The sequence below is a fragment of the Doryrhamphus excisus genome, chromosome 14 (assembly GCF_030265055.1).
Source record: "Doryrhamphus excisus isolate RoL2022-K1 chromosome 14, RoL_Dexc_1.0, whole genome shotgun sequence".
In the NCBI taxonomy this organism is placed as follows: Eukaryota; Metazoa; Chordata; class Actinopteri; order Syngnathiformes; family Syngnathidae; genus Doryrhamphus; species Doryrhamphus excisus.
The window spans coordinates 17,415,212-17,438,008 of record NC_080479.1 but is presented as its reverse complement, the minus strand read 5'-3'; the positions used below and the strand labels follow the sequence as shown (position 1 = coordinate 17,438,008).

At 38.1% G+C, this 22,797-nt stretch overlaps 1 protein-coding gene across 5 annotated transcripts; it reads left to right on the top strand.

Moving 5' to 3' along the window:
* Positions 1-307: 307 nt before the first annotated feature.
* stx12 (syntaxin 12) lies at positions 308-18,292 on the top strand. 5 transcript variants are annotated; one of them, XM_058046797.1, is made up of 10 exons: positions 309-432; positions 948-1,091; positions 1,550-1,619; positions 2,714-2,813; positions 4,044-4,181; positions 4,338-4,381; positions 5,639-5,744; positions 5,827-5,899; positions 6,001-6,083; positions 7,685-18,292. In XM_058046797.1, the coding sequence occupies exons 2-10, from the start codon at positions 992-994 to the stop codon at positions 7,775-7,777; spliced, it is 807 nt and encodes a 268-aa protein (XP_057902780.1). In that variant the 5' UTR covers positions 309-432; positions 948-991; the 3' UTR covers positions 7,778-18,292. The 5 variants fall into 5 exon arrangements, with proteins under 5 accessions (XP_057902777.1, XP_057902780.1, XP_057902776.1 ...); XM_058046794.1 differs by lacking the exon at positions 7,685-18,292 and having other exon boundaries at positions 308-436; positions 6,001-6,607; XM_058046793.1 differs by lacking the exon at positions 7,685-18,292 and having other exon boundaries at positions 6,001-6,606.
* Positions 18,293-22,797: the final 4,505 nt, after the last annotated feature.

Sequence of the window (22,797 nt, the reverse complement as noted above, 5' to 3'; positions counted from 1 at the left end):
TCGAAGGATATCGTAATGTGTAATTGATCTTAAACACACCCCTCCACTGCAGTCAGCTGACTGTCCGGGAAGGGCAGGAAGTAAGTAAAATGCTACGGAAAGCCCACTTAGACAATAATGCTCCAGCGGAAGTCGCTTAATTTCAACGCCACAAATAGAATTAGTTAAGTTGATTAACCATTATATAAATGGCGATAACGCGCAACATACATTCACCAACCACAAGCACACCGTATAACGTAAAAGACAAAGTAAGCGCATACGCGAAGTTATTACTTGTTTTGTCCCTGACCGCATACCGTAAACATTTTTTCCAAGATGGCGGCCCAATGACGCATGCGTAGTATGAGTCGTTGGCTGTCAGTGGTGGAGTTCCGCTAGCATTTTTTTTGGTTGCCACAACCGCCTATGTGTTCTCAGACAGCAAAATAAGCAAGTACTATCATTTTATATTCCTTGTAATTCCGTTATATATGTAATTGTTTGGAATTATCATTATTGTGGAATAAAACTGTGGTACGTGTAAAGATAAACTAAAACGTCAATCGTGTTTAAACGTAAACTGAGGTGGTGCTAAATTACCATCACAAGACTGAAAGCTAGCATCTGAAATGAGTAACGTTTTATGTAACTTTTCGTTAATTCACAATTGTGAGGATGTTAAGTATTGATATATATATAAAGTATTGGTATATATAATGTATTAGCACAAGCCACTGTATAAGAAATACCATAGACGTTAGCAACCTGGCTAGCTAGGCAAGCTAGCCCCGCTCACACCAAGCTATCTGACCTAAATCCAAGACCGGTTGTGATATAAAATTCTAATCGTAAACACGCCAAATATCGCACTGTTAGTTTATTATGTTTGTCTCAGCATTAGACTCTTGTTTCCTTATATCGAGTTTTACGGTAATCATTGTTGACAACATTGTTGACATGTCCAGGCTGACGTCACATCTTACGCCACAACCCTATCCGACAGACAAGCATGTCGTACGGCCAAGGAGAGAGTTATCGTCCGGTCCCTCGGGACTTCAGCAGCCTGATCCAGACATGTAGTTCCAACATTCAGAAGATCACACAAAACAGTAAGTGTTCTATGCTTTCTTATAATGTATACTTCTCTGTCAATACATGTCATTTTTTTATTTTATTTTTTACAATTTTTTTTGTCAGTAAATGGTGTGCCTAATGATTTGGCCGCTGAGCAAATGTTCAGTGTTAAAACAAAGACAAACGGCCTTTGTCTCCTGGTATGAACAGAAACCAGGCCATGTCATGTGACCATTGCATGCTGCAAAAGGGATAAGGCACACTGGCTGGTTCGCTCTAATTATTTGTCTCCTGATGTCTGGACCTTAGTTCCAAATATTTATTCATGACTGCCTTTGTGCTTTAGAGCTGATGTTATGTATTTTTGCATTTGCACGCCTACGACTTAGAACAATAGTTCAAATTCCTCACATTAAGCTGCTAATGGAATGCCTTTTGCCGCCACGTGATAATGACACAACTCATCAATTCATTCATTGCTTTCCTCTAACAGCTGCTCAGATTAAGAGCATGGTGAACCAGTTGGGGACCATACAGGACACCAGCGAGCTTCAGGATCGACTGTATGTACACAACTCACGTCCGGTACCCTCACATTTTGACATTTACAGTGGAACCGCCGAACAAAAACCTGTTTGTGACCTTCCAAATGCATTTTTCTAAACATTATTAGAGCTCTCTAGTTATAAAATAACACCCCTATAGTCACCTTTTATACCTTCATTACCAAATGTTAATCTTCACAAGCAGTTGATGTTTGCTAAATACAAGGATGAAGAGTCTTGAACCAGTCATGATGTGCTATATATATCACTTATGTCATTGCATGGTCATATCACCTCATATTTCGGTACGTGACAAAAAATGTTTTTTTTTTACAAAATTAAAAAATATTAAATAAAATTAAAAAAATAAAAAAATAATAAAAATAAAAATTAATAAAATATAAAATAAAGTTAAAAATAATAATAAAAAGTTAAAAAAACTTTCCTGGGGGGGCTGAGTGGCGAACGTACAGGAAGTGACGCCGCAATTTAAGACAAAAATAAGTATTTTGCTTGTGTGTGTTGTTGTAAATGTGTTTCCTGGGGGAGCTGAGGGGCGGGCGGACAGGAAGTGACGACGCAATTTAAGACTAAAATAAGTATTTTGCTTGTGTGTGTTGCTGTAAATGTAAAAATTAAAAATAAAAATTCAAATAAAAAAAACAAAAACCTAAATTACATTAGGAAAGCAGCAAGTGAACAAATGTAACAGTTACTGATTGTAAAAGTACCAGATGGAGGGGTAGGATTTAATAAGCTTTGCTTCTTCCTACTCCTTTTGGACATGTGGAACTGTGAACTGATTATGGGATGCATTCAATTGTAATCTGATGCATGTTCAAATTAAATAAGACCATTACCATGACCAAATATAGTAGACATATTAAGAGAAGCTAAGACATAACACCAGAGAGCTAACATCAAGACAGTTCCATGTTTGTTCCTCCAATAATAGAGAGTCATTCATTTTGTCCTGAGGTCTCGTGTGATGCTGGTAGTTTCCAAAGGTTCCACTGTAGAACGCTTCCCCTGCATTGTGTCGCCAGAGAAAGCCAGTGAAGTACAGTTAAATTTACACTGTAATTGTGACTGAACTATCGCTGTTTCCACAGGCAGCAAATACAACACTACACCAACCAACTCGCAAAAGAAACCAACAAGCACCTGAAGGAGTTGGGTTCAATTCCTTTGCCAACATTCCCCTCGGAGCAAGTAAGTAAGAAAGACGTCACCAGAGACTTCTTGAATCCATTGTGTTAAAGCGTGACTGCAGATCATATCCATAAATTAAGTAAAAACATGAAATCAATAAAATACACTCAACATTACATATATAAGTCATTCAGAAGATGTTGTGATTATTTAGTATTATGTACTAGTCACTAGGTGTCAGTAATGTTACATGGATGAGACAATAGCCACTGCAGGAAGTAAGAAAAATATGGTAATGGTAATGGTTTTATTTCACTTGAACATGCATCAGATTACAATTGAATGCATCCCATAATCAGTTCACAGTTCCACATGTCCAAAAGGAGTAGGAAGAAGCAAAGCTTATTAAATCCTACCCCTCCATCTGGTACTTTTACAATCAGTAACTGTTACATTTGTTCACTTCCTGCTTTCCTAATATAGTTTAAGTATTTTTTCATTTTTATCCTAAAAAATTAAGTTAATTTTAATTTTAATTTTAATTTTAATTTTAATTTTAATTTTAATTTTAATTTTAATTTTAATTTTAATTTTAATTTTAATTTTAATTTTAATTTTAATTTTAATTTTAATTTTAATTTTAATTTTAATTTTAATTTTAATTTTAATTTTAATTTTAAATTCAGTTCACCGTTCCACATGTCCAAAAGGAGGAGGAAGAAGCAAAGCTGATTAAATCCTACCCCTCCATCTGGTACTTTTACAATCAGTAACTGTTACATTTGTTCACTTCCTGCTTTCCTAATATAATTTGGTTTTTTTTATTTTTATTTTTTGAATTTTTATTTTATCCTAATATAATTAATTTAATTAATTAAATTTTTTTGATTCCAGTTTGAAATATTAAAAAAAACTCTGTGTGTATTATGCCTTATATGTCTTATTCTCACTTGTTATGGCTACTATATTGGGTAATGTGAGCGTAAAAGTGACTATAGGGGTGTTATTCCATGTCTAGTGGGCTCTAATAATGTTAAGGGTTGTATTTACAGGGTTGTAAATAGGATTTCTATACTAATTCATTCATTTTCTACTGCTTATCCTCACGGGGGGTGCTGGAGCCTATCCCAGCTGTCTTCGGGCGAGAGGCGGGGTTCACCCTGGACTGGTGTCCAAGCCAATCACAGGGCACATATAGACAAACAACCATTCACACTCACATTCATACCTATGGACACTTTGGAGTCGCCAATTAACCTAGCATGTTGTGTGGCCTTCTTCTTCATCCAGAGGCAGCAGAAGATCCAGAGGGAACGGTTGATGAACGATTTCTCTGCTGCGCTCAACAACTTCCAAGCCGTCCAGCGGCGTGCGGCGGAGAAGGAGAAGGAGTCGGTAGCCAGAGCAAGAGCTGGATCTCGTCTATCGGTACGTAAGGAGTCATGAATAATTTGCCAAGCTGCCGTAATGGATGGGTGTGGATTAGCTGAGCGTAGCTTCCTTTGTTGCATAGCAGTAACAGTAACAGTGCATGGATTCAAAAGTTGTCACACAGCTGAGTGGTTTTTTTTACTCCTTTTCCAGGCTGACGATGGCGTGCGAGATGAAAGGCTGGTTTCTTTTGACAAGTGAGTGAATGGCAGTCAATCATGTTTTAAAATCGACTATTATGAGATTTGTGGAGCGTTCTTCATTTAGCCATGTTTATGCTTGCAAAAAAAACCCCACTAAACTCATCACACAGTAACTTATCACTCCAAAGGTGTACCTAAAAATATACAAAGAAGTACCAATATGAGTTTTGAAGTTTCCCATTCTGCATTGTGTCTGAGCAAAGCAGTTCATTGGAGGACATGCGGCATAGAAAGTGGTTAGTGCGCAGGCCACACAGCTAGGAGACCCGGGTTCAATTCCACCCTCGGCCATCTCTGTGTGGAGTTTGCATGTTCTCCCCGTGCATGCGTGGGTTTTCTCCGGGTACTCCGGTTTCCTCCCACATTCCAAAAACATGTCTATATCTATTAGTTTATTTAGCCATGTTTATGCTTGCAAAAAAACACTAAACTCATCACACAGTAACTTAACACTCCAAAGGTGCACCTAAAAATATACAAAGAAGTACCAATATGAGTTTTGAAGTTTCCCATTCTGCATTGTGTCTGAGCAAAGCAGTTCATTGGAGGACATGCGGAATAGAAAGTGGTTAGTGCCCAGGCCACACAGCTAGGAAACCTGAGTTCAATTCCACCCTTGGTGTGGAGTTTGCATGTTCTCCCCGTGCATGCGTGGGTTTTCTCCGGGTACTCCGGTTTCCTCCCACATTCCAAAAACATGCTAGGTTAATTGGCCACTCCAAATTGTCCATAGGTATGAATGTGAGTGTGAATGGTTGTTTGTCTATATGTGCCCTGTGATTGGCTGGCCACCAGTCCAGGGTGTACCCCGCCTCTCGCCCTGAAGACAGCTGGGATAGGCTCCAGCACCCCCGCGACCCTCGTGAGGATAAGCGTTAGAAAACGAAACGTATACAACCTTCTAAAAGACTGTTTTTAATTGTATTAGAGACCTCTAGACATGAAATAGCACCCCTATAGTCACAGTTAGACTCATATTACTAGGGTTTGGGTTCAGATGGTGATCGCCTCGTTTTGATTCAGGTTTCTCACTATTCTTGATCGCGATGCCTTTAAAGGCGGGGTCATAAAAGTTTGCGTGGTTGAAATGAAGGCGCCAACCAGGATGAAACTTCTCCAAGAATTGTTCCACGATATGAACTTTTTATCACCTTCATTATGAATTTCCGACACAAGATGTTTACCAATGAAATGCAACTACAACAAAAACAATTGTGAATAACGAATTGTGGTATGTCATGTGACCAACAGCCAGGACGACTGGGGTCAGATGGCCGTTCAGACGGAGGAGGTGGGCATCACAGAGGAGGACTTGGAGCTCATCAAGGAGAGAGAAACCAACATCAGACAACTGGAGGTACGTTCTCCTCGTCGACCCGTCAACGTTTGCCGTCAATCATCAGCATCACATATGAATCTCGGGTCTTTCTTTCTTACAGTCTGACATCATGGATGTCAATCAGATCTTCAAGGACCTTGCCGTCATGATCCACGACCAGGGAGAGATGATTGGTGAGGAAAAGATGTTTTATTTATAGGAGGTTCATGAATACAATACATAAATGTAGGAATGGTATTTGTAAACCCGGCGCCGTGCTTGTGCTGTTGCACAGATAGCATCGAGGCAAACGTGGAGAATGCCGAAGTTCATGTGGAACGAGGAGCTGAGCAGCTTCAGAGAGCTGCTTACTACCAAGTGAGTTCCTCTTTTGTAAAGCACTCTTATCAATATATAAACACGCCACTCAGTATAGTACATATAGTTCATGTAGTACAATGCTTGATAGCAACGAGGATGGCCTGGATAAAACCGGTACGCAGATGATCAGAACACACATAATTAAAGGAGGAGAAACCAAACATAGTATAAGACATTATTAAGAAGGCGCATTCAAAGACATGCCAACCTGTAGTATTCTACACTGCTCACTAGGTGTCAGTAATGTTACATTGATTACTGTAAAAAAAAGCCAATATCAGACAATATTGTAAGAATAAAGGCTAAAAAAAAAGCCAATATCGGACAATATTGTGAGAATAAAGTCTAAAAAAAAAGCCAATATCGGACAATATTGTGAGAATAAAGTCTAAAAAAAACAAAAACGCCAATATCGGACAATATTGTGACAATAAAGTTTTTTTTTAAAAAAAAAAAGCCAATATCGGACAATATTGTGAGAATAAAGTAAAAAAAAAAGCCAATATCGGACAATATTGTGAGAATAAAGTCTAAAAAAAAAAACACGCCAATATCGGACAATATTGTGACAATAAAGTTTAAAAAAAAAAAAAAAGCCAATATCGGACAATATTGTGAGAATAAAGTCTAAAAAAAGCCAATATAGGACAATATTGTGAGAATAAAGTCTAAAAACAAAAAAAGCCAATATCTGACAATATTGTGAGAATAAAGTCTAAAAAAGGCAATTCTGAGAATAAAGTTAAAAAAAAGCCAATATTGGACAATATTGTGAGAATAAAGTATAAAAAAAAAAAAGCCAATATCTGACAATATTGTGAGAATAAAGTCTAAAAAAGGCAATTCTGAGAATAAAGTAAAAAAAAAAAAAAGCCAATATCGGACAATATTGTGAGAATAAAGTCTAAAAAAAAAAACGCCAATATCGGACAATATTGTGACAATAAAGTTTAAAAAAAAAAAAAGCCAATATCGGACAATATTGTGAGAATAAAGTCTAAAAACAAAAAAAGCCAATATCTGACAATATTGTGAGAATAAAGTCTAAAAAAGGCAATTCTGAGAATAAAGTAAAAAAAAAAAAAAAAGCCAATATCGGACAATATTGTGAGAATAAAGTAAAAAAAAAAAAAAAAACAATATCGGACAATATTGTGAGAATAAAGTCTAAAAAAAAAGCCAATATTGTGAGAATAAAGTCTAAAACATTTTTTTTTAAAAGCCAATATCGGACAATATTGTGAGAATAAAGTCTAAAAAAAAAAAAAAAAAAAAGAGAGAGAATAAAGTCAAAATATTATGAGAAGCAAATGTACAAAGATTTTTTAAAGTGGCCCAAAGTTTGGACACCCTGTTAGTTAGTTATTAGTTATCATTTGCTTGCTCCGTTCCTCCAATAGAGTTAATGATGCACGTGATGTCGTTAGTGGTGTGCCGCTAAATTTTTCCAATGTAAAAAAACCCCAAAACATACCATATCTCAAAAAAGGTAAAAAAAAAAAAAAAACCCACTGCATTAGAAAGTCAAAACGTTCCCTTGAGTGAATGGAAGTGTGAGCTGATTGGTTGCCCGGGTAACCACTCTTGTCTTATTCCAGCAAAAATCCAGAAAGAAGATGTGCATCCTGGCTTTGGTTTGCTCCATTGCGCTGGTCATACTTGGCGTCATCATCTGGCAAGTGTCCAAGTGACCTGACTCCACAGGAAAGCCATCTTTAATATTATTATTATTATTATTATTATTATTATTATTATTATGATTATTATATACCTGCTTGGTATCACAAGAAGAGGCAAGTAGACGCTGCTCACATCCGGATCGCAGAGTTGCTAATATCCCAAATCTCGGCTGCGCTGTTCTTTGTAAATAGCAACGTAAAAGCAACAGGAATGGCCGTAACTGGGAACTATGGTGGCGTTGGGGGAGTGATTCACGTCTCTGATTTATTCCATATTTTGTTCAAAGCACTAACACTCACTGTATTTCACATTCATTATTCCGACCTAACTATGATTCATGACAGAAATGATTTTTTTTTAGGTGTTGTGTATTATTTTGTTATCATTTCTTCTGCTGTAAAGTGTTGATATTGCACAGTTGAAGTGGTTGAAGTGGGGAAAAGTCAGGAACTGATGACACATAAAAGCAGGATGAGTAACAGCGGTGATTGTAAGTATAACTGTTCGATACCGAATGTCTTAACAGATATAGGCCCCAAATCCATATTTGTAAATATTACACCACATTATATATACGATATAGCTGCAAAAAAAAACCACACAACATGAATTGATTTCTATATGACTCATTTCAGTGCGTGTAATAAATGTCTTGAATACTTTTAAAAGTGTCATCATTGGCAGCTTGACGCCCAGCTACATTTAGCCACAAGGGGGCGATAGTGTCTTTGTGACCGTAGAGGAAATGCTCAGGTGCAGAAATTCACCATGTTTGATGTTACTTTTCATTTGTTAAAGCTTCTGTGTGTCTTCCCCCCCCCGGGGCCTTCAGAATCAGTAGTGCTGGCCCGTGTCAAAATATCAAATATGTGGTATTCTGATTCGGTCACTAGGTTTTGAACTTTGAACTTCACCACAAAACGGTTCGATACAGCGACCGCTTACTGCTGATGTCGTTGGTCTCACGTTCCAGTATTTAACAAGAACCCAAGATACTTTGAAATCCTCCACCTGGGGCAAGACTCCAAACCCAAAAATGTGCAAGCCACCCGTTTCCTTTAACTGACAACCATAGAGAAGCTGATGAGGCCATCAGGACTACAGACGAGATCCTAAGGTCTCATCAAATTCTGTTCATCAAAGTTCTGAACAGAACCAGTGACAAAAGGCTCGACTTGCTAGCAATGGGAACCGGGTTCCTGCTCCGGACCGGACCGTGGAGAAACTGATGAGGCCATCAGGACTCCATCGTCTGTGAATAACAGACGAGATCCTAAGGTCTCATCAAAGTTCTGAACAGAACCAGTGACAAAAGGCTCGACTTGCTAGCAATGCGAACCGGGTTCCTGCTCCGGACCAGACCATGGAGAAGCTGATGAGGCCATCAGGATTGCAGACGAGATCTTAAGGCCTCATCAAATTCTGTTCATCAAAGTTCTGAACAGAACCAGTGACAAAAGGCTCGACTTGCTATCAATGCGAACCGGGTTCCTGCTCCAGACCAGACCAGACCATGGAGAAGCCGATGAGGCCATCAGGACTCCATCGTCTGTGAATAACAAGACGAGATCCTAAGGCCTCATCAAATTCTGTTCATCAAAGTTCTGAACAGAACCAGTGACAAAAGGCTCGACTTGCTAGCAATGCGAACTGGGTTCCTGCGAACCGGGTTCCTACTCCGGACCAGACCATGGAGAAGCCGATGAGGCCATCAGGACTCCATCGTCTGTGAATAACAGACGAGATCCTAAGGCCTCATCAAAAGTTCTGAACAGAACCAGTGAAAAAAGGCTTGACTTGCTAGTAATGCGAACCGGGTTCCTGCGAACCGGGTTCCTGCGAACCGGGTTCCTGCTCCGGACCAGACCATGAAGAAGCCGATGAGGCCATCAGTACTCCATCGTCTGTGAATAACAGACGAGATCCTAAGGTCTCATCAAATTCTGTTCATCAAAGTTCTGAACAGAACCAGTGACAAAAGGCTCGACTTGCTAGCAATGCGAACCGGGTTAGCATCAAAACACATAGACTGGTTGTAGTCTTCCTGTGTTCCTTGGTTCCTTGACCAGGACGAAAACCACATTGGACCGCGGGCCGCGTGTTTGAGACCCCTGCCGTAGGGTGTTCACGTTCATAAAAGCAGTCCTGCTTTTGAACCTACGTGCAATGTAACATTCTCCCTGCGCTCTTATTTTGGTAGATAATTGAAGTCTGTGTCATGGCCACTGTAAAGTGACATCACCTTTATTATATTAGTGTGTTGATCTGCTGTGTTTACTGCTCCCACAGTCAGTCATCATAAGTGGCATGAAGGTGCGTGAGAAGGAACGACGACGTGGTGTAGCGCAGCTTTTACGACCCCGGGGGGGGGGAGTGGAGCGTGTCGGACAGACGAACTGGTTTTCAAGCTTTCTGCTTGACTTGCCAATGTTGGATGTTTGACTCAAGAGCTCCAGACCTCCACCATACGTTCTCCTAATGGCCCAGCCGGAATCAATTCCAGCTGAGACATAAAAGTAACATTCATGGGAAAACCCAAAGCAGCCATCAGGTAAGATTTTAGTAGCATGTTACATACGTTGCGCTAAAGATGAAAGCCGGCATTGGACGTTCGTTCCAGGAATTAGCTACGCCCAGGTAATAAACCCCACTCGCAGCAATAGTCCCTCGTTTATCACTGTCAACTGAGACAGTGATAAACGAGGGATTATTAGATTAGGATTAGGATTCCTTATTTATCAATGGAATATTTTCATAGTGGGCTGCATGGTGGACGAGTGGTTAGTGTGCAGACCTCACAGCTAGGAGACCCGAGTTCGATTCCACCCGCGAGCATCTCCGTGCATGCGTGGGTTTTTACTCCGGGTACTCCAGTTTCCTCCCACATTATAGAAAAGTGGGCTGCACGGTAATCGAGTGGTTAGCGCGCAGACCTCACAGCTAGTTCGATTCCACCCTCGGGCGTCTCCGTGCATGCGTGGGTTTCCTCCCACATTCCAAAAACATATCTATTATAGAAAACATGTCTATGTCTATTAGTTTATTTAGCCATGTTTATGCTTGCAAAAAACACTAAACTCATCACACAGTAACTTAACACTCCAAAGAAATATACAAAGAAGTACCAATATGAGTTATGAGAATATGAAATTTCCCATTCTGCATTGTGTCTGAGCAAAGCAATTAATGCGGCATAGAAAGTGGGTAGTGCGCAGGCCTCACAGCTAGGAGACCCGAGTTCAATTCCACCCTTGGGCATCTCTGTGTAGAGTTTGCATGTTCTCCCCGTGCATGCGTGGGTTTTCTCCGGGTACTCCGGATTCCTCCCACGTTCCAAAAACATGTCTATTAGTTTATTTAGCCATGTTTATGCTTGCAAAAAAAACACTAAACTCATCACACAGTAACTTACCACTCCAAAGGTGTACCTAAAAATATACAAAGAAGTACCAATATGAGTTTTGAAGTTTCCCATTCTGCATTGCGTCTGAGCAAAGCAGTTCATTGGAGGACATGTGGCATAGAAAGCGGTTAGTGCGCAGGCCTTACAGCTAGGAGACCCGAGTTCAATTCCACCCTCGGGCATCTCTGTGTGGTGATTGCATGTTCTCCCTGTGCATGCGTGGGTTTTCTCCGGGTACTCCGGTTTCCTCCCACATTCCAAAAACATGCTAGGTTAATTGGCGATAAAAATGGAGTGGTACTTCCATCCATTGTTAGCAATAACACACATGATTGACAGGAACCAACACAACACGTAGTTTGTCTTATGTTTACATTCCATTAGCTTACATCACATTCCCCATACGGTTCACCCCAGGATAATTAACATGAGGAATGGGTAGCAGATGTCAGTCACGCTTTGATGATGGATGCACGTTTTGTTCATGTACACCGTCAACACTCGGAGCCCCTCGGGCACAGTTTGGGTGCTCCACCATCGACTTTCAGAATTGTTGGCAGTGGTTTCAAGTCTGACACTAGCTTGACGTTGGGATTTGCATCATTCCCACCCAAATACCAAATATCATGGAATAGTGACGCACACTGTTTTATATTTAGTGTGGGGAGAGCCTGTTTTGGTTTGAAACTGGGACTTGACTTGAACCACCAACACTTTTTCCAGTGTTTTCCTAAATCATTGGGCTCTATGAAATCTGTTTTATTTTCCCAAAATTCCACTTTAATGATTTAGAGTTGCATTCTTTTACCTTTGAATACAAATCCTCAATAAAAACATCAGCTATTGTTGCGACGTCACTTCCTGTCCGCCCACCACTCAGCCCCCCCAGGAAACACATTTACAGCAACACATACAAGCACAATACTTATTTTTGTCTTAAATTGCGGCGTCACTTCCTGTCCGCCCGCCACTCAGCTCCCCCTAAGACACATTTACAGCAACACACACACAAGCACAAGCCTTATTTTTGTCCGTCCACCGCTCAGCTCCCCCTAGGAAACACATTTACAGCAACACACACAAGCCTTATTTTTGTCTTAATCTGCGGCCTCACTTCCTGTCCGCCCGCCACTCAGCTCCCCCTAAGACACATTTACAGCAACACACACACAAGCACAAGCCTTATTTTTGTCCGTCCACCGCTCAGCTCCCCCTATGAAACACATTTACAGCAACACACACAAGCCTTATTTTTGTCTTAATCTGCGGCCTCACTTCCTGTCCGCCCACCACTCAGCCCCCCCAGGAAACACATTTACAGCAACACACACAAGCACAAACTTTATTTTTGATTTAAATGGCTTATTTAATCTCAGCATGTCTACTATATAGGGTAAAAGTAGTGTAAAGGTGACTATGGGGGTGTTATTTCATGTCTCGAGGGCTCTAATAATGTTAATAACTGTATTTAGAAGATTTTCTATGCTGCCACTATGAAACTAGTCGGGTCTGGAACCAACCAAAAATATACATCGGGAGCGTTTTTTTAAATAGTTCTTACGGAGGTAAGGAAGTACACAGGTCAGTTTCACTCACAGCTGTACCTGATCCACAGTGGGTCTGTTTCTGGAAAGTCAACCAGAATCCCCCCCCCCTCCAATCAGGATAAACAAATGTAAATAGTACGCGGGCTAAGGATATTCTACAGTCAATTACAGAGCCGAGGGGTTGCGTTCTATATACAGCGAGTGATTGTATAATCCCGAATAGCAGGAGTGGTGTCACGGGGGGATTGCGGGGAGCGAGCTAAGAGTACCCACGTTACACACACACTCAGGGCGGGGTCTCACTGACTCTTTGAAAATGGGTCTGGGCCAACTCATACACCTATTCCACTGTAATTATTTCCAGATTGGTTGAATGTTGAAGCTGGAAAGGACTTCAAGGGGTTTCTCCCGTATGGGTGTGTGTGTGAATGAACAGGGAAGCAGGGTGGGCAAAAAAAAAAAAAGGGGGCGGTGATGTCAAAAAATGCCAAAATGCCCCCCCCCCCCCAAAAAAAAAAACCTCAATAAAGAACTCTTATGTGTTACGGCAATGCTTTTTTGGGAGGCCTTGAACGCCTCTCAAACTCAATTGTGCTCCCAAACCCGGTGTGTTTTATACAGACTGCCCATCGGTATTTCCTCCAAGACCTGGTCCAGCTGTAGTCCCTGGGCATATATCCAGTTCTGCCAAGTCATACAGGACTCAGCTTTATCCAGTCTAGACCAGGATAACTTTGGTAAAGTATACTAAATCGACATAGGTCATTGCTGGTGTTGCTAATTCTACCCGAATCCCTGATACTGGACCTTTTCATGGTCTTCAGACTCTAAGGATCCCAATGTATGGCTGCCAACTACTGCTATGGGATGTCGTTTTTTGCACTTCTGTGTGAAATTTCAAAAACCAGTGTGAAACCCGGTGACGTGGAACAGGATGAAGAGAAAATAAGGAAATTTACGTACATCTCTACTGGGGTACTGTATGTACCTTGGTACTCTATGTACCTAGTACAAAAAAAACGTGTACTGTTCAGTCCGTCCTGCATGGGACAATCCTGCCTTAGAGACTAGATTAGATTCCATTTATCACAGCAAGTCTTCCAAGTCCTGAAGCAGCAAAAAAAAAAACCAGACCATTACACTACCACCACCATATTTTACTGTTGCTATGATATTGGATATTTTTGGTAGACAGCAGAAATCATGGTTCCATTTATCACAGCAAGTCTTCCAGGTCCTGAAGAAGCAAAAAAAAAAAAAAACCCAGACCATCACACTACTACCACCATATTTTACTGTTGCTATGATGTTCAGTCCGTCCTGCATGGGACAATCATGCCTTAGAGACTTGATTAGAAACCACGGTTCCATTTATCACAGTAAGTCTTGGAGTCAAGAGGTCCTGAAGCAGCAAAAAAAACCCAGACCATCACACTACCACCGCCATATTTTACTATGATGTGGGATATTTTTATTAGGCAGCAGAATTCATGGTTCCATTTATCACTAGCAAGTCTTCCAGGTCCTGAATCAGCAAAACAGCCCCAGACCATCACACTACCACCACCATATTTTACTGTTGCTATGATTTTGTGGGATATTTTTGGTAGACAGCAGAATTCATGGTTCCATTTATCACAGCAAGTCTTCCAGGTCCTGAATCAGGAAAACAGCCCCCGACCATCACACTACCACCACCATATTTTACTGTTGTTTGTGGGACATTTTTGGTAGACAGCAGAATTCATGGTTCCATTTATCACAGGAAGTCTTCAAGGTCCTGAAGCAGCAAAATAGCCTCAGACCATCACACTACCACCACCATATTTTACTATTGCTATGATGTTCTTTTACACCATTACACATGTAATGGTAGTATTTTCCCAAAGGTCTTGGAGATCATCAAGATGTTTTGTGGAAAAATTTGACAAGCCTTAATGTTATTTTTCGTCATCAGTGGTTTTGGTCTTGGAACTCTGCCATGCAGGCCATTTTTGCCCACCGTCTTTCTTATGTTGGAGTCATGAACACTGACCTCAATGGAGGCAAGTGAGGTCTTCAGTTCTTTGGATGTTGTTGTGGGGTCTTTTGTGACCTCTTGGATGAGTCGTCGCCGTGCTCACCACTGTTCCATGTTTTCGCCATTTGTGGACAACGGCTCTCGCTGTGGTTTGCAGGAGTCCCAATGGATTTAGGACCTTTTCCAGATCGATGGACCTCAATTAATCTCAGTTTTTCCACACAGGGCCATGTTGGTTTGGACCCCAAATGGAGAAAATCCGTGAGGAGTAGAAGATATTGCATGTTTTGACTCACACCTTCTCGCCTAGCAGACCCTCCTGCCAGCTTGACGTTGACATTCGGTGAACAAGTCCAACGTTTCCCTCAGGTTAGTCTCCTGCATCACGATGTAAGATGGCGTACTTGTTGGACGAGCGAAAGTCAGCCGTCTATGTTTTGCAGCCAAAAAAAAAAACACAGACACCTTCTCTGTCGCTCCCGCCATCATCTCTGACGAGCGTCAGGACCCCTGTTTTGTCTTTTCAGATGCCTGTCCTCCGCTTGGTTTCTCTTTCTTGTGGAAAAACCGTGTCTGCTTTAGTGCTTTGCATTCCTGCGGTTTGACTGGCACTTCCTGCTATGAGCGAGAAGCACGCTTGTAGACATTCCTTGTAGACCCTTGTAGATTTGTCAAAACTGTTTTTCTACCGTCACATTTGTGGTTGGGATGTAACAAAAAAAAAAAACCTATGGAAAAATCCTAATTATGAAGTATTGTTAAGAGGTGTAGCTTTTGGGTTATGGGTCGGCCTACAACAACCACTCGTTTCTTACATAAATGTGCACGGCATCATGGGATATCCATCCGTCCGTCCATTTTCCGCTTATCCGAGGTCGGATCGAGGGAGCACCGGCCTAAGCATGGAAGCCCAAAAAGTCAAAAATGTACGACTGTAAAGAGAAAAAAAAAGTTTAAAATTTACGAGAATAAAAGCAATAATATTACGAGAAAAAAGTCATAATTTTACTAAAATAAAACGGCAAATTCACGAGAATAATCTACGAGAAAAAAAGTGTTAAATTTACAAGAATAAAAGCCATAATATTTATGAAAAAAGTCATAGGGAAAAAGTAATGCATTTAAGAGAAAAAAGTCTCAAGTTGACAGGAATAAAAGCCATAATATTATGAGGAAAAAGTCATAAATTTACAAAAATAAAATAGTAAATTTACAGGAAAAAAGTAAAGAATTTACGAGGAAAAAAGTCTTAAGTTGACGAGAATAAAAGCCATAATATTACAAGAAAAAAGCCATAAATGCACAATACTGAAGTCATAAATTGATAAGAAAAAAGTAATATATTTACAAGACTAAAGCTGTAAATTTACCACAATAAAGTCGTAAAGTAAGGACCAAAAAACTCAGAAATTTACAAGAATAAAGTCGTACAATTACGAGAAAAAAGTCTTAAATTTACAAGAATAAAAGTCATGATATTATGAGGAAAAAAGTCATACATTTACAAAAATAAAATTGTAAATTTACAGGAAAAAAGTAATCAATTACGAGGGAAAAAGTTTTAACTTGACGAGAATAAAAGCCATAATAATACGAGAAAAAAGCCATAAATGCACAATACTGAAGTCATAAATTGACAAGAAAAAAAGTAATATATTTACGAGACTAAAGCTGTAAATTTACCACAATAAAGTCGTAAAATAAGAACCAAAAAAGTCAGAAATTTACAAGAATAAAAGCCGTAATGTTACAAGAAAAAAGTCGTAAATTAACAAAAATAAAATAGTACATTTACAGGAAAAAAATAATGAATTTACAAGGAAAAAAGTCTGAAGTTGACGAGAATAAAAGCCATAATATTAAAAAAAAGTTGTAATGCAGTCATAAATTGACAAGAAAAAAAGTAATATATTTACGAGACTAAAGCTGTAAATTTACCACAATAAAGTCGTAAAGTAAGAACCAAAAAAATTAGAAATTTACAAGAAAAAAGTCTTAAATTAACGAGAATAAAAGTCATGATATTACTCGAAAAAAGTCGTAAATTAACAAGAATAAAAGCCATAATATTACGAGAAAAAAGTCTTAAAATAACGAGAATAAAAGCCATGATATTACGAGAAAAAAAGTCATAAATTAACGAGAATAAAAGCCATGATATTACTCGAAAAAAGTCGTAAATTAACGAGAATAAAAGCCATGATATTACGAGAAAAAAGTATTAAATTAACGAGAATAAAAGCCATGATATTACGCGAAAAAAGTCGTAAATTAACGAGAATAAAAGCCATGATATTATGAGAAAAAAGTCTTAAATTAACGAGAATAAAAGCCATAATATTACTCGAAAAAAGTCGTAAATTAACGAGAATAAAAGCCATGATATTATGAGAAAAAAAGTCATAAATTAACGAGAATAAAAGCCATGATATTACGAGAAAAAAGTCATAAATTAACGAGAATAAAAGCCATAATATTACGAGAAAAAAGTCGTAAATTAACGAGAATAAAAGCCATGATATTATGAGAAAAAAGTCATAAATTAACAAGAATAAAAGCCATAATATTACGAGAAAAAAGTCTTAAATTAACGAGAATAAAAGCCATGATATTACGAGAAAAAAGTCTTAAATTAATGAGTATAAAAGCCATGATATTACTCAAAAAAAGTCTTAAATTAACGAGAATAAAAGCCATGATATTACGAGAAAAAAGTCTTAAATTAACAAGAATAAAAGCCATGATATTACAAGAAAAATGTCTTAAATTAACGAGAATAAAAGCCATAATACTACGAGAAAAAAGTCTTAAATTAACGAGAATAAAAGCCATGATATTACGCGAAAAAAGTCTTAAATTAACGAGAATAAAAGCCATGATATTACGAGAAAAAAAGTCATAAATTAACGAGAATAAAAGCCAGGATTTACGCGAAAAAAAGTCTTAAATTAACAAGAATAAAAGCCATGATATTACTTGAAAAAAGTCGTAAATTAACAAGAATAAAAGCCATAGTATTACTCGAAAAAAGTCGTAAATTAACGAGAATAAAAGCCATGATATTATGAGAAAAAAGTCTTAAATTAACGAGAATAAAAGCCATGATATTACGAGAAAAAAGTCTTAAATTAACGAGAATAAAAGCCATGATATTATGAGAAAACGAGAATAAAAGCCATGATATTATGAGAAAAAAGTCATAAATTAACGAGAATAAAAGCCATAATATTACGAGAAAAAAGTCATAAATTAACAAGAATAAAAGCCATGATATTACAAGAAAAAAGTCTTAAATTAACAAGAATAAAAGCCATGATATTACGAGAAAAAAGTCTTAAATTAACGAGAATAAAAGCCATGATATTACGCGAAAAAGTCGTAAATTAACAAGAATAAAAGCCATGATATTACGAGAAAAAAGTCTTAAATTAACGAGAATAAAAGCCATGATATTACGAGAAAAAAGTCTTAAATTAACGAGAATAAAAGCCATGATATTACGAGAAAAAAAGTCATAAATTAACGAGAATAAAAGCCAGGATTTACGCGAAAAAAGTCTTAAATTAACGAGAATAAAAGCCACGATATTACGAGAAAAAAAGTCATAAATTAACGAGAATAAAAGCCAGGATTTATGCGAAAAAAAGTCTTAAATTAACAAGAATAAAAGCCATGATATTACTCGAAAAAAGTCGTAAATTAACGAGAATAAAAGCCATAATATTACTCAAAAAAAGTCGTAAATTAACGAGAATAAAAGCCATGATATTATGAGAAAAAAAGTCTTAAATTAACGAGAATAAAAGCCATGATATTACGAGAAAAAAGTCTTAAATTAACGAGAATAAAAGCCATGATATTACGAGAAAAAAGTTGTAAATTAACGAGAATAAAAGCCATGATATTACAAGAAAAAAGTCGTAAATTAACGAGAATAAAAGCCATGATATTACGAGAATAAAGTCGTAAATTAACAAGAATAAAATAGTAAATTTACAGAATTTTTTTTTAAAAAAATGTGTGTTCTGTCTAGTTTTTCCTGTAGTAAAATATTTGACTACGCTGTACCTCGAACCACAAGACCTCCATGATTCATTAATGACCGTACTTCTGAACAGGATGTCAGACATTCCATCCAAAATGCACGAGTGTCAAGCGGAGAAGGACAGCGTCACACAGGTAGACTGCATGCAAACAGGAATCTAACCGCAGCCGGTACAAAGTGTTCTGACATCATTGGAGTGTGCATGCAGGAAAAAAAAAAACAAAAAAAAAAAAACAGGGAACGGGAAGAGACAGATTTGCTGGCTGGCTAAGCAGGAATGTACCAGACTTAAACAACATCCTGAGAGAACGGAGGAGGAGGCGACCGCTGTGCTTCCATCCACCGGTGCTATTTTTAGCCCTTTACCTCACCTCCTTAAAGACAAGGTGTTTTTGTAAACCCTAGTGGGTCTCCTGCAGGACAAATGTTTGCACGAGTATGCAACGTGCGGCACACGGCTCTGAGATTGACGGGTGGAATGCTAATAGACTACAAACAAGAATATATATCATCTGAGATTTTCAGAATAAAGTCATAATTTAATGTTATAAGGAAGGATAAGGAAGTGAGAGGGGCTAGACATGCTAATCTGAAGCTAATCTTTGTGAATTTACGACTTTATTGTGGTAAATTTACAGTTTTATTCTCGTGATATCATGGCTTTTATTCTCGTAAATTTAAGACTTTTTTCTCGTAGATGTACGACTTTATTTTCGTAAATTTCTGACTATTTTAGTCTTTAATTTATGAATTTATTGTGGTGAATTTACAGCTTTATTCTCGTAAATTTTGGACTATTTTAGTCTTTAATTTTTATGACTTTATTGTGGTGAATTTATACCTTTATTCTCGTAAATTTAAGACTTTTTTTCTCGTAGATGCACAACTTTTTTCTCGTAATTTCTGACTATTTTAGTCTTTAATTTATGAATTTATTGTGGTGAATTTACAGCTTTATTCTCGTAAAATTAAGACTTTTCTCTTGTAGATGTATGACTTTATTCTCATAAATTTCTGACTATTTTAGTCTTTAATTTATGAATTTATTGTGGTAAATTTACAGCTTTATTCTAGTAAATTTTTGACTATTTTAGTCTTTAATTTTTATGACTTTATTGTGGTAAATTTACAGCTTTATTCTCGTAAATTTAAGACTTTTTTTCTCGTAGATGTACGACTTTATTCTCGTAAATTTCTGACTATTTTAATCTTTAATTTATGAATTTATTGTGGTAAATTTACAGCTTTATTCTCGTAAATTTATGACTATTTTAGTCTTTAATTTTTATGACTTTATTGTGGTAAATTTACAGCTTTATTCTTGTAATATCATGGCTTTTATTCTCGTTAATAATACTTTTTTCTCATAGATGTACGACTTTATTCTCGTAAATTTCTGACTCTTTTAGTTTTTAATTTATTACTTTATTGTGGTGAATTTATACCTTTATTCTTGTAAATTTAAGACTTTTTTCTCATAGATGTACGACTTTATTCTCGTAAATTTCTGACTCCAGTTTTTAATTTATGGCTTTATTGTGGTGAATTTATACCTTTATTCTCATAAATTTAAGACTTTTTTCGCAGATGTACGACTTTATTCTTGTAAATTTCTGACTTTTTTGTCCTCATTTTACGACGTTATTGTGGTAAATTTACAGCTTTATTCTTGTAATATCATGACTTTTATTCTTGTAAATTTAAGACTTTTTTTCTCGTAGATGTACGACTTTATTCTTGTAAATTTCTGACTATTTTAGTGTTTAATTTATTACTTTATTGTGGTGAATTTATACCTTTATTCTTGTAAATTTAAGACTTTTTTTTCATAGATGTACGACTTTATTCTTGCAAATTTCTGACTTTTTTTGTCCTCACTTAACGACTTTATTGTGGTAAATTTACAGATTTATTCTCATAATATCATGGATTTTATTTTCTCGTAGATGCACGACTTTATTCTCATAAATTTATGACTATTTTAGTCTTTAATTTATGAATTTATTGTGGTAAATCTACAGCTTTATTCTCGTAAATATATGGAATAGATGGAATTGAACTCGGCTCTACGAGCTGTGAGGCCTGTGTGCTATCCACTCGGTTGCCGTGAATCCCATGTTCAATTTTATTTTTATTTTATTATTTTTTTTAATATAATATAATAATATAAATATCTTTTTTAAAATATTTTAAAATATATTTTTTAATGTAATATTTCTCGTAAGTATTCTACCAGGAAAAAAACTGCCAAGGCTTTGTCCCAGCACCAGAACTTTGATGTTTGGTGATATCTAAAGCAAACATAACCATGGAGGACTAAAGCGCTGGAGGCTTAATGGAGCCAATGAAAGCAGATATGATAACAAACAACAGAATAAAAGCAAAGATTAAAGGTGAACTCACGTCTGGGAGAAAGAACTCCATGCTTATATCACCTCAGCAAAAAACCCAAATCCCCGTGTGCCAACTCTTGCATGTTTTTTTTCCCCTTTTTCTTCCTGCCAATCCACTTTTACAGCCTTTTTTTTGGATGCTAATATTAAGAATAATATTGACATAAATTAGCAAAGGAAGTTCAAAGCGCCGAACCCCTGATGAATAAAGTACTGCAATAACTGCTCTAAACAGGCGTATTGACAGTACTTTAATACAACATGACTGACTCACTTACACCTGCACTCGTGCATCGGATGTTTGTGTGAGTAGGAGCGTATTAAAAAGTGCTTTGGTTGGACAGACGGCAGCCAAAAGCACCAAGCTGAGCTCCGCTTCCAGTCAAACACCTTCACTCGCTCTCGTTGTTGTACTGGAACACAGGAAGCAATTAACTCCGCATATCCTGCAGTCTTTGGAGTCAGGTGGCTGGGTTTTTTTTAACCCCCCAAAAAATATCAGAACCACGAAAATAATATTTAATGGTGTATTTCCTGTGTTCTTACATGTTGGGCGGGCGGGCGGGAAGTGGCGTCGCAATTTAGGACAAAAATAAGGCTTGTGCTTGTGTGTGTTGCTGTAAATGTGTTTCCTGGGGGAGCTGAGTGGCGGGCGCACAGGAAGTGATGCCGCAATTTAAGACAATGTGTTTCCTGGGGGAGCTGAGTGCCGGGCGGACAGGAAGTGACGTCGCAATTTAAGACAAAAATAAGTATTGTGCTTGTATGTGTTGCTGTAAATGTGTTTCCTAGGGGAGCTGAGTGGTGGGCGGACAGGAAGTGATGCCACAATTTAAGACAAAAATAAGTATTTTGCTTGTGTGTGTTGCAGTAAATGTGTTTCCTGGGGGACCTGAGTGGCGGACGCACAGGAAGTGATGCCGCAATTTAAGACTATGTGTTTCCTGGGGGAGCTGAGTGGCGGGCGGACAGGAAGTGATGCAGCAATTTAAGACAAAAATAAGTATTTTGCTTGTGTGTGTTGCTGTAAATGTGTCTTAGGGGGAGTTGAGTGGCGGGCGGACAGGAAGTGACGCAGCAATTTAAAACAAAAATAAGGCTTGTGTGTGTTGCTGTAAATGTGTTTCCTGGGGGGGGCTGAGTGGCGGGCGGACAGGAAGTGACGTCGCAATTTAAGACAAAAATAAGGCTTGTGCTTGTGTGTGTTGCTGTAAATGTTTCTTAAGAGGAGCTGAGTGGCGGGCGGACAGGAAGTGACGCAGCAATTTAAGACAAAAATAAGGCTTGTGCTTGTGTGTGTTGCTGTTAATGTGTTTCCTGGGGGAGCTGAGTGGCGGGCAGACAGGAAGTGACGCCGCAATTTAAGACAATGTGTTTCCCGGGGGAGGTGAGTGGCGGGCAGACAGGAAGTGACGCCACAATTTAAGACAAAAATAAGGCTTGTGCTTGTGTGTGTTGCTGTAAATGTGTCTTAGAGGGAGCTGAGTCGCGGGCGGACAGGAAGTGATTATGGGATGCATTCAATTGTAATCTGATGCATGTTCTAATGAAATAAAACCATTACCATTACCATTACCAATTAACCTAGCATGTTTTTGGAATGTGGGAGGAAACCGGAGTACA